Here is an 18,594-nt window from a genome sequence, read left to right as displayed (position 1 = left end):
AAGTGAAAATAACAAGCTGGTTTTTACACCATAGCACTACTGTCCAGCCTTTACAGCATGATGGGACAATCACTGGGGTCATGTAGCACAGCTGAGCTACACACACCAAGCAGATCAGATTATGTTGTAAACACACCAAAAGTTCTCACCCATGTCTATGGGGCTATGAGAAAAAGAATACTCAGAGCAGATTGTCACTACTTGAACAGTTCACAGTCCTTACTACTCCTGTGTTTGAAAGCCCTTAAAATATGATCAGAAAACTGTGTGCAGATGGATGAAATGTTCTGATGTAGTGCCAGAAGCAGGCTGCCACTATTTATTTGAGACCCCAACAGCCATCTCCATTTAAATGGCTGGATGTATGCCAGTCATACAATGAAAATGCCATTCTCTTCATGTGCTCACAATGTATTTTCATCATGCAATGCTGGAGGAAGCAGCAAGGTCCTCTTGGAATGACAACAGCTGAAAGCAGGCTATTGCTGACACAACAGCCCATAAAGCTCATTTCCTCACAGGTCAGGGCAAACCATGCTGGTAATACCACCTGAGACACCCCAAAGTCATCTGATACTTTTCATATTTCTGAGAAGCAGTTTTAAGAGAGCTGAGCATTACCTCAGAAAAATATTTTTTGTTAACTCTTCGTGTTTCATTAGTTTTCATTTGGTAGCACCATGATGCTTTCTTATTGCATATTTAAAAGTGGGGTTTTTTTTTAAGAAAAAAGGATTTTATTATACCTTATCCCCTTTCTCTTCAGGTTCATCTTCATTGAGGAATTCTCTTTTAGGATATGGAATCTGACAGCCAGCAAACACACTGAAACACAGTAAACAGTTTGTTTACTCCACAAATATATACATATGGCATACATTTACTTAACACCATGTTAAAAACAAGTGCATATAACGTAACTTAATTTCTTGTATTTCATGTGTTCTGTTTCCAAAAGTGAGTGGCAGTGTGAGCACTCAAGATAGGTGCTGATCATAACGTCAGATCTCTTTGCTGTTGGCACTAGGTTGTCATTTAGAAATCATGGCATGGTTGAACATGCCTGAATGCCAGAACGACCACTTGTTGATCCAGATGATAAAATGAACAAACACAGTGCCAGAGGTTCCACAACACCCAGTTAGAACATGCATGGCTCACTGAATAAAGGGCCTGATTCAAAGAGTATTAGTGTCTTATGAGCCTGCCTTGGCTTACAGCAGGCTTAAATATATTTGCCAATCACAACTGCATAGTTACTTTCAATAAGCTTCCCAGGTCTTGCTGAGGGAAAAAAGATAGTTTTCAAGTTCCACTTGCCAATGGAATTTGGAACATTCCTTAATGCTTATGGCAGACACTTTATCACAGTGTTATCCTGTAATCCATGAGGAGCTATAGCTCTACCTAGGATAGCATCAGATAAATACTAAACAGAAAATTACTGGTAGATCTTGCTCAGTATCAATTTCTTAGTTTTCTGCATCAATGTTCAGAATACAATCAACGTGACATGATTTTTAAAAGTGTGTAAACAAGAAAAAGAAATTTAAAAATGCCCAACTAGTCTCAACTAGATTCCTTTTGCACTCCAGTGACCGCTCCCTCCTTTTAGTGTTGCCTGCTGGCTGAGAAAACAATGAAAGCAAAGGTGGAAGTCTCCCTGCATCCAGTTCCCACAGAACATAATGCTATGCACCACCATGCTTCTAAACACTGGGAAGAGAAACTGTAAGTCTGCCAGTTGGAAATGAATACATAATTTGAACTTTTCGTGACAATAAAATACAGAGAGACAAATTCTGTACTCTCAAGCCTTTTGAACAAGGGATTTGTGGCATTTTAGGCAGCCATTTATCTCTTCACTCTTCTCATACTGTTACCCTGTGCAAGAGGGCATAGGAAAGGGCTGTAGGTCAGAGAACTGTCCTAATCTTAGGGAGAGGCACAATCAAACTAGGCAATGGAAGGCAGGGTTCTGTGAGGCTGCATAAGGCAGAACAGAAGAGGGAATAGATTAATTTTCTAAATACTGCAATAATATTGTCCCTCTAGCTTTGGTAGTATGCTCAGAATTACACCACTAGTGTGGTACTGGGTTATTTTTCATGACCATTTAGTTCCGGCGCCAGTAGATACAGACTACTAGTGTAGTTTCTGCTAAGCATGTCTGAGCTACTACTTCTTGTGGACACAGACAGATATCTGAATGTTTCAGATGTCATGTAATTTCAGGGATGAGCATATAGCAGAAGGAAGATGTGCACAGACAAGGGAATACATACTCTGATGTAGGCAGAGGATCCTCTTGAAAGTAGGGGTCCTGCAAAGCCTGCTCTGAGGTAATTCTCTTTGTAGGGTCCATAGTAAGAAGCTTCTGAAGCTGTAAAGCATAACATTAAAAATAGCAAAAAGTTCATCAAACTACTATTTTTCAAACTATAACTTGTATGTCTTGGATTGTGGATTACTAAATTCTTTCTGGCTTGTCCAGAAAAGCATAAGTTAGCATTGCTTGTCCAGTGAAGTTCCTGAGAACTACAATGCACATCCATCAAAGTACTGTGAAGTACAAAGGCTGTGAAGTACTTCTCATGTAAGAAATAGTTAGGTGTATTAGGCAATATTAATTGCTAAGGCTAAACCACTGTGCTAAAGTAACACTAAATTCAGCTATTACAGGTTCATAAAGCATAATTTATAAATAATGTCTTTTTGTTGTGGCACATGTATAGCTTTTATACTGTTCTGTACAGCTAACACAAAATGAAGTGTCAGAACAGACTGAACATAACCAGGACTCTTCATATCGCTTTAGGGACGGAAACAATAAATCTTCATTTCTTACACTGGCAACATTCCAGAGACAGAGCACTCCGATACTCATGCATCTCCTCAAACCTACTCTAATTGGTACTGAAATGAGAAAGAGGGGGAGTAGACCCTTCCTAGTAACCTTTCTTCCTTGCTAGGAGGAAAATAAGCCTAAACCTATTAGCCAGAATGCTTTTGAGTGCAGCAGGCTATAAAAGAGGATTACAATACATTAGTAGTATAAACAGTAATTATAGGTATATCATACCATTTTAAAGAGTTACTTATTTATCACATTCTGATAAACTCACAATAGGAAATTTGGGTGCTCGAATTACATTACACAGTATCCTGCTCTCATGCAATCCTCTCTTAATTCAAGCCAGTAGTAAAAATAAAATTTCTTCTGCAAAGGATATCTTAGCTCAAACTGCCTTTTGGTCCTCCAACAAAAACTGCCTGAATATTCAGCAAAAGAATGTGATTTTGGCATGGGTATTTGGGGCTTTTTCTTCCAATAAATTAAAAATCTGATATACAATTCTATATTCTATATATTTGCTACAATAAGCAGCCTCAGTAAGACTACCCATCCTCCTCAAGAAAGATGATTCCTTGTATTTCCTTTCTCAATAGTTATATTTAATTCTAAGCCTGGTAGGTAAGGCCTATTAAATTCTTTGTACTTCTGCCACTTTCTTCCCACCTATCCTTATTCACATACTTTATGGGCCATGGACCTCAACAGACCGACAACACAACAAAGAGCTATTTGGGCTGTCTCTCCACCTATCAGTTCATTTGCAACCAGCTCCTGAAATTAATTCTGCTGCTTGCCTAGAGATACACCTCAAGATAGTCCTGCATTGCACACACCTGGAGAGCTCACCTGAGACCATTTATTTTTTATTATTATTACTGTATTTTTGTGTGGTCAGATAACTCTTAACCCTATGTTTCCCATGCATCTTAACAAATCGAACTTCTAATGTGCTGTTGTCTCTCTACACAGTGACCTCACACAATATATACCACAATTTGGGGTCTCCAGTATCTTTACTTCAAATCACCACCTCTCCCTACATGCAAATTTTTGTCAGTTATAGCAGCTTCTGACACATTTCTTCTCCCCAGTTCCTCCACAGTGACTGGAGGACAAATACGCATATTCTGTACAAGGCCACTCCTGGTCTTTGGCACCCGATGTCATCCTTGACAGAAGAGTAGACGGCATCAGCTCTGCCCCTGGACTCCTTCCTCAGACCTGCTTGCTGCAGTACTACTCAGGAGAAAGCTCATACAGTTTGCTGCCATATAAACACCATCATCACAAACTGCCTCCAAACATGACCTGTATTCTTTGTCACTCAAAGATAAGACTAATGTACCACAGCAGAAGACCTAAAGATATCTTGGACCTTTTAATGATCTGCTCCTTCCGTCAGCATTCACTCTTCACCCCGAGGATACCATCAGTTTGCTCATTCCAAGTGACACCACACATAACATCACTCCAAGTGAGATAATCTGCCTATCAGTGATGCCACTGGAAACCAACTTTCTTTTAGAAGGTCTGGTTACGCGTAGCTTCTGAGAAAATGAATAAAAAATGTCTAGAGGCAATTTGTTTTCAGGGTAGCAGTTGCTAACACAACATAGCAAACCCATGAGACTGGACTTCATCAGAAGTCTTACTTTCAGCAGGTCTCAAAATTGCTCACTCTTGGGCTCCCCTGGCCTGACATGACAGCTATAAATACTATGCTTGTAACTCTTCCAGGACAGCAAGAATAGATGCCTCTTCCTGAATGGAAAACATTCTGCCCTTCATGTAGATATTATCATTCAATGTCAATCAGCAGAATGGCATAATATTCTCTTTCTCAAGAGCCACTTGCTATCCTGCACTGGTCTACTCGATGCCATCTGTTCTCCAAGCACCACACTTTCTGTACTCATTAGCACAAGGTCTTGATCAATGACTGTTACAAAGCAGATGCCTTCTGAGGTCACCTTGCAAGATGGAGGTTGCCTCAAAAAATAACTACCTTGGATACGAACGAGGAGTTTTAGGGAGTCTGCTTCAAAATACATGTACCTCCAAGCTCATTAGCAGACATATTTCTTATCTCGTGATATGGGAGAGCAATGTACACCTTTCCTTCAAGATCTGCTGTATTTTAGGATCTTTCATGAGATAAGGTAGGTACTGAGCCTCTTTGCTGTAGCATGGCTATGGCAATTCTTAGGTGCATGAACCTCTTCAGTACAGCAATGAGGTATGAAGAAGGTTGTTCATATTCCTGGGCATTCTTATGCAGATCTCTGGGAGACTGGCCTATTTGAGATCAGCCTCCATCTCTGTGGCTGATCATTAAAATACCCTTATTCATCCCTGATTATGAACTGTGAGAAAAACCTAACAGAAACTACCTTGATTACCTTGATAAGCCTTCTTCAGGATGTTCAGAAAGAACAGCAAAATATGGTTAGTTTTTTGTTCTTTAGAGATCTTGTTAATATTTCCTCCTGGAAAAGCAGCCTACCCACCCAAGATAACTCTCAACTTTTGTGTTCACAACCTTGATGAATTAGCTATATATGCTGACGGCAACTCATTTGTTTCTCTGCCTTTCTACCAGGTTTTCTGGTGGCTTCCACCTTTTGTAGGAAAACATGGAAGTTCACATGCTAATAATGTCATCTTTTCAGTTAGACTTATCCTCCAGGTGATTCCAATGCGTACCCAGTAACTTGAGTTCAAGAAGTTTTAATTCATTTTTATTCAAGTCTCACACTTCTTATGGGAATGCTTCCCTTCCACCCACTTGGGATTAACCTACTCTGTTTCCACAGCTATTTGTGTCATCATCCAGCAGCTACTAACAAGTCAAAGAGCAAATCTTCGCCAGGACCTAGAGAGATGACTGCTATGCTGAATCTGTAAGTGAAAATAGATCACTGGAACTCAAGCTGCACTAAGCCTTATTGCAGAGGCTCCCTGTTCACAGTACTAGCAAAGTCACTTTGAACTTAATTCCTAAATTTAGACAGCACTAATTCATCACAGAGGCATCCAGGAATGATCCACTGGCCTACAGTGGATGACTCAACTAGGTAACCAGTATATATATGTTAAGGGATTTTGTTTGGAATTGCACAGTGGTAGACCACAGAACAGTGGCAGACTACTGTCAGAGGGAAGAAAAAAAAAACAAATTACTACAGAAAATAAATTTCTCCTTTCCTCTTCCCTTTTTTCACAAAACTCTTTAGCTTTTGGGAGCTCTCTGGGACAACACAGAATCAAGATATATACTATACTCACTCTCCTATTTGCACAACAGACCTAAAGGTAAGGCTGAATATACAAGTGCCTTGCAGATCTTAATTACAGAAACTCTCAGATCTTCACTACCAGCAGTTTAAGCACACCTCAGCATAAATTTATATGAAGAAAACACATCTCAAAAATGGCCAGTTAGTGGTAAATAGCTTTCTTAAATATTGGTGTTCATTAGAGTGAGACAGAAGAACAGACACAGATATTACCATTAGAAATGTATTTCATTCCTGTCATCACAGCAATTTTCAAGTTGCACCTACCAAAAGAAAAACTTTGCTGTCAGGCTTGACTTTGTGTTTCTCCATGTATTTTATGAGGCTACTATTGGCATATCTGAAAAATACAGTTAAAAAAAGATATGTCTGAAATAACACTGCATTAAAAACATGGAACTCTATCAAAAACATTTACCAAATCACAAAAACATTTACCAGCCCTTAATAAGTAAGCTATAAAAAGAACTACTATCAGAAGACATGTGAGATATTTATCTAGCAGTTGCACACATAAAGTGTGCTTTTCACCAACAAGAGTGGTATCAACTGTGTAAAGCTTATTTCCATGAAACATGCAACTTTTATAGTATATGGATAAACTGTTGATATGGACATATGACAGGGAGACATAACTTGAAGTTTATATCCTAGTTTTCTAAAGCAACTCTGCCGCAGAAAGTGTTCAGCCCTTTGTAAGAGCTCAACATCTAAGCTATTAAGTTGTTTCCAGTTACAATTTGGCAGAGCAGTTAAGGTTACCACTATGTCTTCCCAATCCCAACCTGCAGCAAATCATATAGTCCTTCCAGCTTCCAAGCTCGAAGATGTCTCAAATATTTATTACCTGTGCCTTGCCTTTTATTTACAGCTCCAGAGGTTATCTATAGCCATTTTCAAAAGAAAGAAGCTTCATGCACAGATAAGCTTCATGTCTTGTCTAAAAGAGAGTGTAATGAACCCATGGCAGAGCAGGAAACAGAATCCAAAACCTCTGAATCCATGTCCTCTGCCTTACAACAGTCTGTTTGGCTCCTTACAAGTTCTGATCTATCACCACCACTTGACTAATTTAGCCAAAGCACCAGAAAACAGTAAAAGTGGAAAATTCTCAGACCCCAGACAGGCTTTGAATCACAACCTCTTAAATATGTTACCTTCCATAGAAATTTCTGTCCACTGTATTGCTGTCTCTGCATATCTGCTTGTCAAAAGTACCAGTACTTCCCTATTCCTTCTCACACAAAATTTGTGAAGTTATCTTGAACATGGAACGTAAGTGCGTTAAGCAAGCTCATTTGTCTGTGTCTGCCATAGATTAAATGACATTTATGACAACACCCTTCTAGAGAAACGGGGAGGCCACTCAGCTGATGTTTTTAACAAGCAGCTGTGGAAAAGAACAGCATTCAAGCAAACCAGCTAGTTCAAACAGGACAGCTGTCATAGTGTTAGAACCCAAATGCTCCAACATCCCCTCCCCAAAAAGTCAGAGCATAGGAGGTGATTTCTGCCTCTGCTACATTCAGTGAACTGCTGTTGCATTATCATTACTTACGTTGTTCTCCTAAAATCTTTCTGAAGAGTTGGATATTCTGGCATCTTTCTTATGTCTTCCCAGTCTTTATCTTTGGTAGGGAGGGGAAAAAAAAAGCATTTACAATTCTGAATGTGTAGGTTAAGTAATACATGAGAAGAAATAACTACAGCAGTTGTTTGACTTCCTGTTTGTTGGCCAGTGCTATTGTTCCATAATTGTCAGCATTTCCAAATCCATCAAATTGTCAGATTCTTTGTACCTATACAAACAACTACTCATTTCCTTTAGGAAAAAAAAAAAACAAAACCAAAAAAACCAACTCAGTGGCGTTACATCTGATGCTTTAATGAAAATAAATTACCTGCAGGGAATCCCATTACACTGAAAATGCGGTCTAGTTGATCGTGATGAAAAGGATTACTTGTTTTGATGTCCTCCTGGCGACAGTGAAATATAGGTTCTGAAGTCAACAGTTCAGCAAATATGCAGCCAATTGCCCAAATATCTACGAAAAAAGAAAGATAATTCATGCAAATTTACTGTACTCAATCTCTCTGGTTTTTGTTTCTCCACAAGTTCTCAACCTTCACAGTAAAATTATATACAGTACTTTAAAAATAATGCATTAGTATAATACATTAAAAAAAGGGTAAAATTTGGAGGGTTTTTTTTTCAACCAAAATTAGAGTTTCCAAATCCAAGTCACACAATGGCAGTCCAGCACTTCATGTATTCACAGTTATGGCAGAAACCAACACAATATTTGCTGATGATATAGTGCTTAAAGGGCATTCAACTGACCATCAAAATCAAATTATAAATACCCCATAAAGATATACGGTAGAACTATTATTTCAATGTATTTCAGAACAATTTCAAACAGATAACTGATAACCAAATAGACACTAAGAAGGAAAACACTAATGAGTCATATGTTTAACCAAATGGTGCAAGCCAGTCACAATGGAGAAACAAGATCCTAATTTTAATCAAGAGTAGAATAGTGATACCAAACTTCAAAAAAAAGAACACTGCAACAATATTTTAATTCCTTCATCTACATCTCACGCATATAAGAAAACAAAAGCATAGTATTTAACAGTTGGACTTGATGATCTCAGAGGTCTTTTCCAACTTTAATGATTCTGTGATTCTATATGCTGATGTTTTACTGAAACAACAATAAACACTCCCCATATTTCACTGACATGCTTTTTAGATTAAATCTATTGTGGACAAGAACATTAATTTACAAGAGAATAATTTTCTAGATTACATGTATTCATTTTAGTTACTGCTAATCACCACCCATCTTAGCATTCCGTATGACTCAAATGCTTTATTATGCATCTTAAAACGAAAGTGTGAATTTGTCAGTGAGAAGAACGTGGTTACTGTCCTAAAAAAAAAAAAAAAAGTATTTGCTACACCAACAAATATGTGTCTAGGATATAACTTTGGAAAAAGATGCTGAGATCAGATGACTAATGAGCACAGATTGCTGAATACAAGACTGTGGAGACTTATGTAGTCATTGAGGTTAAATTAGATGACCCTGAGACTTTTTTTTGACTTTTTCAAATTTAATGGCACAAATTAAAAAAAATAACTTTAATGTATAGGTTTAAGAGATAAAAATTATTTAACTGGAGTTTGGTTTATTGGATTTAGACTAAAGAAAACACCAAGAGAGGTCTCTTGTTTGTTGCAACTAATCTGAGACTCAAAACCCTATTTGTTGTCAGTAGTGGTCTTTGGCCTATGCTGCCTGAGACACAGGGTGTCCTGAAGAAAAAGCACTGCTCTCTTTATGCAGGCAATGAAGAAATAAGCCATTACACCCTTTGCCAAAACAGGTCAGTTCCATTTCCATCATGTTACAGGTGTGGAGCTTGGGGTGTCCTAACATATAACCCTTTCTTCCTACTTCCTTTACAGGAAAGTCTGATGACATTTCACTCAGACTTTACAGTTCTGACAGGGTATAACTTGTTCTGTGCATTACATAACATTCTTGAGGTTTTATCTTCCTTTCATTTTTCTATTAGCCTTATCTGCATGAAAACAATATCTTTAGCTGTTGAGATTTTATCTGCTCAAGCAGCTAATGCAGCATATTAATCACAATTGCTGCCTCGGTAGTAGGCATAAATTATCTACTCCAGAATGAAAATTACTTATTATTTGAAGAATAGAATCTTCAATTAACAGTATCTATTTGTTCATTTTCAGACTAAAGAGAAAATCCTCCCAGAAATGGCTTATCTAGAGGCGAAAGGAATTGCAGCTCTCTTGGTTTTGCTGGCTTTCTGCAGTGCTCACCATCCATCACATAGTAAGGGAGAGGCTGGACCACTGCTCATTATTCTGTTCATTACTGCTCTACCCAGACTGACCTTTTCCTTTTAAAGAAAAAAAAGTAAAATCTAGAATTCTCATTGACAGCAAAGCTGAACTGGGAAATCTCCCTGATGAGATATAGCAAACTTCAAAACTGTTTCATCATCTGAACTGTGCGAGAGCAGAGCCACCATGGAAACACATTCCCACTTCCTGACCCAGCGATTACTACATAGAGTACATTTTAAACCCTTTGAGAATTCAGAAAGGCAAACATTGCACCAACTGGATGTTATATCTGACTAAACACTGGTAACTCCCAAGCTGGTGTTATAATTTTCTGTGGGATGGCATTATTGGGAAACCATTCTCACAGTTAATAATTTTCTGCTAAGTTTGGCAAATCCCCCTTTTTTTAAACATTCATAATTCACAGTAATAATTTACCACACATGGCATTTTTTCTAGCAGGAATGCCTCATTAAATTCTGCCAAGTTTACAAGCTTCATAAATGCAAGCACTCTTAATAGGTATTTATCTCCTACATTGTTCATATTAGTTAAGCAAATACAAACTTCAGCTCTAACTATGGAAAAAATTTCCTACCCAGTGCCATTTCACGTTTTCAACTTGTGGGCCCTAAAATAAAGTTTAATTATTATTACATGTATTCCAAATCTATTCCAAGGAAGAAGTACTATCCCTCAGAAGAGAGCATGGACAGGGCAAAACTTAAATCACACAAGTAGTATTTTTCAAGTACAGTGTATTATTAGTTTAATGCACATCATCTGCTTCTAGCACAAGAGGAACTTCTCATATTGTTGTATAACAATTTCATTATAAATAAAACTTCTTTTAAAAATCAAGTACCAAAATAAGTGGCAAAAATGATCCAATAATTGGTTCACTGCTCTGCCCTCTACTAATGACCAAGAGGGTGAGTTGTCTCATTGCTCCCAAGCCAAAACTAAAGCTACAGACAGTATCCATTTGTTATGTCCCAGACCCACTGAAAACTGGGACATACAGGTCCTACAAAGTTGCAATGGGTACTAAGTGGTTTTCCATCTGATGTCTTGGGAGGATCCTAATAAATTTAGCAGAGTAACACAATCATTCCTAGAAGGATGGTTCTGTTTCCTTCAGTCTCTTCTACTATCATCAGACTTCGGGACTAATCTGTGGTAAAAGGTTTTCATTGCTTTTTGAGATGTGTTGTCTTGTTGGGGTTCACCCCTCCAAGACTTCCCACTTTCCCCAAGTTTACACTGAACCTGAGTGCAAGCCAGTTTTGCTCCCTGGGTCTGGGAAGAGGGGTGGGAGTGACTTCTAACCAAACAGCTTGCTCAGGTTCTATTCAGTCCTACTCTCCAGCGAAATATCTTTCCATTGTAACAATACTTTTCAGCTACTGTATAATTTTATAAAAAGAACAGAAATAGCCTTTTAAAGGTGGCTACTTGTGGTTAGGAAACAGACTTTCCATATATATACCTGCATGCAGAGATTATTAGAATATTTGTTTGGCTGTCTACGTCCCAGTTTTAAAACTTGTGACTCTAATAGCTTTATAGGTCACCTGAAAAAATCCCCCACGTCCCACTCTACGTTAGCACAGCAGCCAAGGAGCAAGCACAAGAGGATGGTGACATAGCTGTTTTAATGATAGGGATTATTAAGCAGACAAATGCTCATGTATTCTTTCACTTCTGTGGCCCAATAATCTCATTTCTGTATTTGTTCCAGTATCTTGGAAACATTCTTTAAGAATACTATGACCATTTAAGACAATAAGACAATTTACTGAGCAATAGCCCTGACTCTCAAAATGAAACATTTTTCCCATGCATATTAGCCAAAATGTTTCACTGAACACAGTATAGAATTCAAGATTAAATATGTTATGATTATTAAATATATGCAAGAATAGAAATATATAAACAAGCTCTTGGTCTCATATAATTCTTTAATTAAATTCTGTTAAAGAAAGTGAGTAAACACTTGGAAAGCATCTATTTAGCTGAAATCAATCTGAGGAATTCATCATTAGTGAGGTTTGGTTTAGTAGCATCAGCACTCAAACAAACTGCCTTGTTTTGTTTTGAACACCAAGTCTAGACTCTAGGACACATCCAAACGCTGGTGAAAGAAGTGAAGAGCAGACGGACAGCAGAATAAAGCTTCTCTATACCCACCAAGGGCTAATGCAATAACCAAGGTACCCAAAAGCTAGTTAGCAAGGCTTTAGCCCAAACAAAGCTGTCCAGGTCACCTATAAGAGCTACAGAATTTATGTAAGATTCACCAAAACTTTCAAATCAATGTAAGGGCAACAAATAAACCAACAGACTAGAAATCTGAAAGGGGGTTGTGCAGGCAAATGTGTCTAATTTTTTCAAATAACCATCAACTGGTGTAATGAAAAGGTATAACCTCTGCAGAAACACATCTTGCATCTCTTCTGCTGAGCACGGCAGCAGATTCTAGACTTATCTGGAATCTTTACACACAATGATCTAGGAGGGCAGAGATGCTACAGAAAATGAGTTTATTAATCTTTACACTGGTTTTAAATACCTAAAATCAGATTTAAGAAAATAATGTATCTTTAAAGAAGGATTTCTTTAGTCTAGTTGTTGCTGTTACACACAGACACACAAGGGAAAGATCTTCTCATTTGTACAAAGGTCCCAAATTTTGTATGCTTCATTGAAACTTTAGTCAGCAAAACAGAAGGTCAAAGAAGAAGTGGTTACCAGCCTTCTAAATTTGACACCTTTCATGGAGAACTGCAAAGGGGGTCAAACATTTACATGTGACAGGCTTTTCAAGGGGAAGTAAAAAATGGTGTCAGTGGGCTAAGGGTCAGAAATTTGCTGTCACTCATTGGTAAGTTAGGTAATGTTTACTGATCTTTAACAAAAAGCATCTCAACAGAACATGACTGAAGAATAACTTACACTGTAAAGCCATAAAGATGACTGTACTGCAGGCAGAAACAACACCTCTCAGTAATCTGAGGGATGCTCACAGCCAGCCAAACACATATCTAAGAACAATATTTTATTTCAAAAGCATGTTATCTCCTGTGCCTTGATAAAGAGCCAAGATAATTCAAAACTTTTAACTGCAAACCCATATTAATTCAAATTAATAATGAAAGCCATTATCCTCACTTTTTTACCTGTATGCCTTAATCCTAGCCTTTTAAACTAAGCTGCCCTCTTCTCATGTTTGTGCTAACAATTTACTTAATTTCAATTAATACAACCTTCAAAATTTTAAGCCTCTCTCTTGAATGAAATTCTGAGTTCACTTAAATCAATTGTAATTTTCTACAGTGGTTTAGTGGGCCAGGATTTCTTTGTTCCCTCTTAAGAGAGGTATTTTAGGTTGTCAAAATATTTTATTTTCCCACTTAAATTTCTATTCCTCGGCATATTATCATTAAATTAAGATCCTGGATAAGATGATTTCAGACTTCTGCTGTGCATTAGACACATTATCTAGCTTGCAACATTACACTTAAATTACTGTGCTAAGCTTGACAACACAAGTACAACAGATGTAATACAGGGAGTGGCAATAAAATCAGACACCCTAAGTAGTCCTCTCATGCAGCAGAAATATAATTTCAGACAAATCTTGTAAAAGGACTTAAATATTTTGTATACAGAACTCCACACCCAAGAATTTGAAAATTCCGGGTTTATGGTTCCATATGAAAACTTGTATTTAACATGTGCAGTCTATGTCCTGAAGAAGACAGGAATCATCAAGGCAGAGAAGCTGCAATCAACAGTTGTACCACAGAGCACAAGAATTCAACTTTTACCAACATCAGCATCTTGAGAATTAAGTCTTTATCGACATTATACTGCTTTTGCAAGGCTTTTCAGTTACTGTCTTCCCAAATACTCCTCCCATCACTACCCCCAAATCCTATATACTACATTTTCATCAGCAATTCTTTAACCCTTCAGTTGTGTCTCCAAGACTACTACTATATAAACTACAGATCATCTACTACATTAGCTAGCAGTAGAGGAGCTAACATCCTTGAGAGCATAGAGTGATGGTTGCATGAATGCAGAACAGAGAGATGTTCTTTCTACTCTTCTCTTAGTTCTTCCAGAAACTGGGGTGGTCTCCAACCTCAGGTGATGTCATTTCAGGGCAAGGAATTAGGTCAGTGGGACAAGCGCCTAGTTCTGGCACGGAAAGTGTGTTAAAGCCTTGTTTTTTCCCTAATCCTAAGCCTTCAGGTGTGTCAGAGACAGCCAACTCCAGTATCTCTAAGACATAGTAAAGAACATACTGCTACTTTTGTTTCAGCAACAGCACTGTTATACCACAGAGGGTTCAAGAGGTTTCCTGGCAAGTGCCAAAGCCTTTCAAAGAAACAAAAATAAAAAGACAAATATCCTTTCAGTGACAACCCGTCAAAAGCACGAGGAATGTAATGGGTGACAGAAAAAGCAGCTTTGTAACCTCAGGGCTACATCCCCCTACCAAATATCAAACAACTATAGCAAGTAAAGGAAGTATGAAAGCTTCTCATTTCAAAGGTCAGGAGTCTCTCTTATACTGTGAAGTACTAAGCAGGTCTAATACTGAAAATGTTACTATTTCCTCCTATAACGATGAAAGAATTAAAACCAGGCAAGATTAGCCCCTGCCTGGTAAAATAGTATTTAAAAAGCTTTTCAGGGAACATCCACAGCTCTGCATTTCATAGAATCACATGAGAAAATATTATTGAAAATATAGAATCAATGAGAAAAAGCAGTACATATTCTTAGGAAGGAAAATACACTATTTCTTTTCCAATTAAATGAAGAATATTTTAATGAACTAGCTTTTCTGTACACAGTGAAGTTCTTTGGAAGTTAACTCCATATTAAATGAAAAGGCACAGTGAGTTTGTAATTTATTGTGTGCTCCTACTTAGCTTGTGTTTTTATCTATTACGACTTTTTATTAGGTCCAATATGTCAACACCTTTAGAGCTAACATAAGGTGAGTAAAAGGCCTGCTATCTGCTAAATTGAATTATAACAATTATAACATCTGCAAAGAATACTTTCTTGGCTTGCTCCAAGTAACAAGCTATGACAACCTTTTCTGGGAGTTATTATAGCTTTTGATCGCTACCTTACTTCAGTCAACTGAGAGGAATGTGCAAGATGAAACCTTGCCTCTTAGCACAATCAGAGAAGTTTATTCGTCCTTCCAAATAAAGTGCTTTACTTTACAATATCATAACATTTCTGTTACTAAGGTTTTCAGACTTGCAGCTATTTCTAATAAGGCCTTGACAATAACCAACACAATTAGAAGCAACTCTGTTGGATAAGCCACGGAATAAACTGGTGTGAAGAGTAATTCTGCTGTCAGTCACAGCTATTGCCAAGAAGCCGACTTGTGAAGCAATCACACCTGTCCTGAGAACAAGTCATTCTACTCCATCAGTGTTGTAATATTGAAAGTTTCAGTAGATATTGCTGAAATAATTATGCTTGAAGATCAAACTGATGGATCGTCTAAAACAACTCCTCTGCACGAGAAGTATGCATCTTGTTATGATAGTAGGCACTTGGTTTTCATCCAAAATCAACTTCTGTGAACAAACTTTTCAGCTATGGTAGTAAATAGAGCAAATTAAAATCCTTCATTATTGCACCATTTAGTTAGGATAAAATGTTTATGGTACCAGGTTTTACAACAGACAACCTTTTGTACCTTTAAATGGTTCATTTAAAAAAAATGAAATAACCCTTCAGCTCATTGCTTTGTAAAGGAAATCTTAAAAAATAAATCAGAGATCTCTGAGTTGTACATTTAGCTCTGAACCAAACCATTCACCTGCTCATATCTAAAAGGAACAATGTATTGGCCCATACAAGCAAAGACTGTCTGTGGAGAGACCTGTCGTCTTCAGCCACGGGAAGAGAGAAGAGAGCGAGCTCTCTTATCTGTGCCTTATTTATATGTTGTGTTACGCTAAAGGATGACATGGAATACTTCATTAGATTTCTGACCCCCGTTGCTAAGGAAGGCCTAAAAAATCCAAAAAACCAACCCACTACACTGAATTCATGGCATAGGTGGCTTCGGGAGACTAGAGAATCAATGCTGCTGCTGCAAAGGTCATCTGTCTGGTAAAGGGCAAAGTTGGTGAGATACTAGGGAAGGAAAAGCTTGCTCATATGAGGCCCTGTGGTTATTAACAGTTGGGAAGAACACAAAGCTGATACTCTGAGGGAAAAACAATTAGAAGGAAAAAAGACACAGAACTAAGACTATGACCAACAGGGAGGATTTTTGGCCCACAAATCATTGATGACTCTTGATGCATATGGGACTAATAAGCATTAATAAGGCAGATTTTTGAAGGCACCTCTTGCTCAAAAGTGGATTTTTATCACAGAGCTATTTCTACAGAGAATATTCTGCCTTCTGAGTATTTTTATGTTATTTTATTTTTCCTACTCTAAAATAACCCATGTACAGTTAAGTCATAGTAGTCATCCTGCAGTAGTAAATCTGCCAATATACTGAATAAAATGGTAAAAGCATCCAGTACTTCCCTTCATAAGTGTTGCAAGGGGAGAAAGTCAAGAGAATACAAAAAAGTATTAGGTGACCACGGGCAGAAGTTTACAGGTTAATTTACAAGAGCAATCTAAATCAGGACAGTTAGCAGATTCTAGTTGAGATTGAGGATCCTGCAGTTTTGTTTTCCTTTTCTTCCCCTTCTTTTTTTTTTTCCCAATGTCCAGAACATGTATATTTCTCAAGTCAAGTGATATCCCAGGTTCTCAGAAAAATTAATCCATTCATTGAGTTAACAAAAATAATTTACAACACACTTGTACTGGAGCTCCCTATTATCCTTAATTGACTATTTTCAGGACAATACCATTAAGTAGTGTCCCCAGTTTATAGAAAATGAAACAACACATTGGATGGAACAAATGAAATGTGGCAAACCACATACAATAGTTAGGATTGAATCAGTATTTAAATCCATGTCTCTTGAGATCCAGCTTACTGTTGCTAAGAGATGAAACTTTACTGTCTGCCCCATGTTGGAGTACCTCCACTGGTTTTACAACAGTAGAGATGGGTCTGACCCACTGCACTGTTCTCATTCTCCTGACTATTAAACTAGTACACACCTCTTAGACTCTACAGAGTTGACAAGGGCCACCAGCTTTACTAATTTCCAGACATAACGTATTTCAGAAGCAAAGAGTAATAGAGCAGTGAGAAGGCAGGAACCACATCTCAAAACAGTTAATGTATTAAGATGTGTAACAATCCTGTTGCTGTCAGCATCTCAAGCTTCCCAAAATACATATTAACGGAGCTATAAAAGTTTCTAATTAGACGATCTAACAATCCTTTATGTAACTTTACATTTTTTAGATGACTATAATGTAGTGGAGCACAGGAAACGCCTTTTTTTGGTGGTGCGGGGGAAGAAACCTGTATAGTATTTCAGAGATATTTTAGTATTTTAGAGAGCAAGAGGAAAAAACAGCAGTAAATCATCCAGCACCTGCAATAACTAGATAAGAGAACAACAATTAATCCTTGGTATTAAAATATTTTGCCTTTCAGAAAAAAGCATGAGAACAACTTTGATAACCAAAATTAAGGAAGTTTACCACATGCCAAAACAAGTTTACCACAAAATATCATCTGAATCCAATTACTTCTCATGTCATATAACATTGCCCAGGGCATGAACAAGGCTCCCTTTCTGATGTTGTCTCAGTTTTTCTTTTCAGCATGCATAAATGAATATTTTCAAAACCTCTCTACTTTACTTTTCTTTTCTAGCTTTTCCACAATCTCTTCCCTCAAATCAAAACCTCTCACAAGCAGGAATGTGGATCCCTATGCAGGAAACAGATGCTGATTGACTGTAGATTTGTTCTTCTTAATTATCTCTCATATATGTTTAAAAGCAGTCCTGTTCCTATGGCTCCATGGACCACAGGTGGGAACCTCCCCTGTACATTTTCTCTGAGGAGTTTTCTATCTTCTGGTTGGACCCACTCGTAATTTCTGGTTTACCAAATTTTCCAGATAGGTCTTCATTTTTCCTCCCAACCCTCCCAGAACATGAGACCAGAAGAGCTTTAGGCATCAGTCCAAGATTTCCAGAGGCCCCACAGCCTGGCCAGCATGCCAACAATCTGTGTGCACACAGTAAGGACATCTGATGCACTTGGAATGTGTGGAACTCACTGCATAGGCAATATGGAACACATATGCACATATTTCCACCCTAAATCCTACATAATGCACCCCTGATATTTTCCTCACTTTGTTTCCTGCATGAAGTCAAATGGAGTTGTTGAAACTCTGACAGATCCCAGCATTCATTATAAATTCATTCCCTCTGATACACCAAATATTTTCCTGTGACATTTGCTTTCAAAGGCATTTTGATGTCTGCTTATACCTTTTACATGTTTCCAGCTTCCATAACCACATGTCAGTCTGGAAATAGAATGAGGTGACAGTGCTGTGAATTACGGTTTCC

General features: G+C 37.8%; 1 protein-coding gene across 2 annotated transcripts in view; it reads right to left on the bottom strand.

Annotated features, from left to right (window-relative positions):
* The window catches only part of CDK19 (cyclin dependent kinase 19), a 115,561-nt gene that overhangs the window by 11,539 nt on the left and 85,428 nt on the right, over window positions 1-18,594 (bottom strand). For both annotated transcript variants that reach the window (XM_064649759.1, XM_064649758.1), the window contains exons 7-11: window positions 8,055-8,198; window positions 7,712-7,781; window positions 6,421-6,493; window positions 2,286-2,383; window positions 747-825 (exon numbers count right to left, since the gene is read on the bottom strand). In XM_064649759.1, the coding sequence (XP_064505829.1) occupies window positions 747-825; window positions 2,286-2,383; window positions 6,421-6,493; window positions 7,712-7,781; window positions 8,055-8,198 (464 nt within the window). The remainder of the gene's footprint in view (window positions 1-746; window positions 826-2,285; window positions 2,384-6,420; window positions 6,494-7,711; window positions 7,782-8,054; window positions 8,199-18,594) is intronic.

This window comes from Pseudopipra pipra, chromosome 3, assembly GCF_036250125.1.
Source record: "Pseudopipra pipra isolate bDixPip1 chromosome 3, bDixPip1.hap1, whole genome shotgun sequence".
NCBI lineage: Eukaryota > Metazoa > Chordata > Aves > Passeriformes > Pipridae > Pseudopipra > Pseudopipra pipra.
This window is presented reverse-complemented; position numbering and strand designations above follow the sequence as displayed.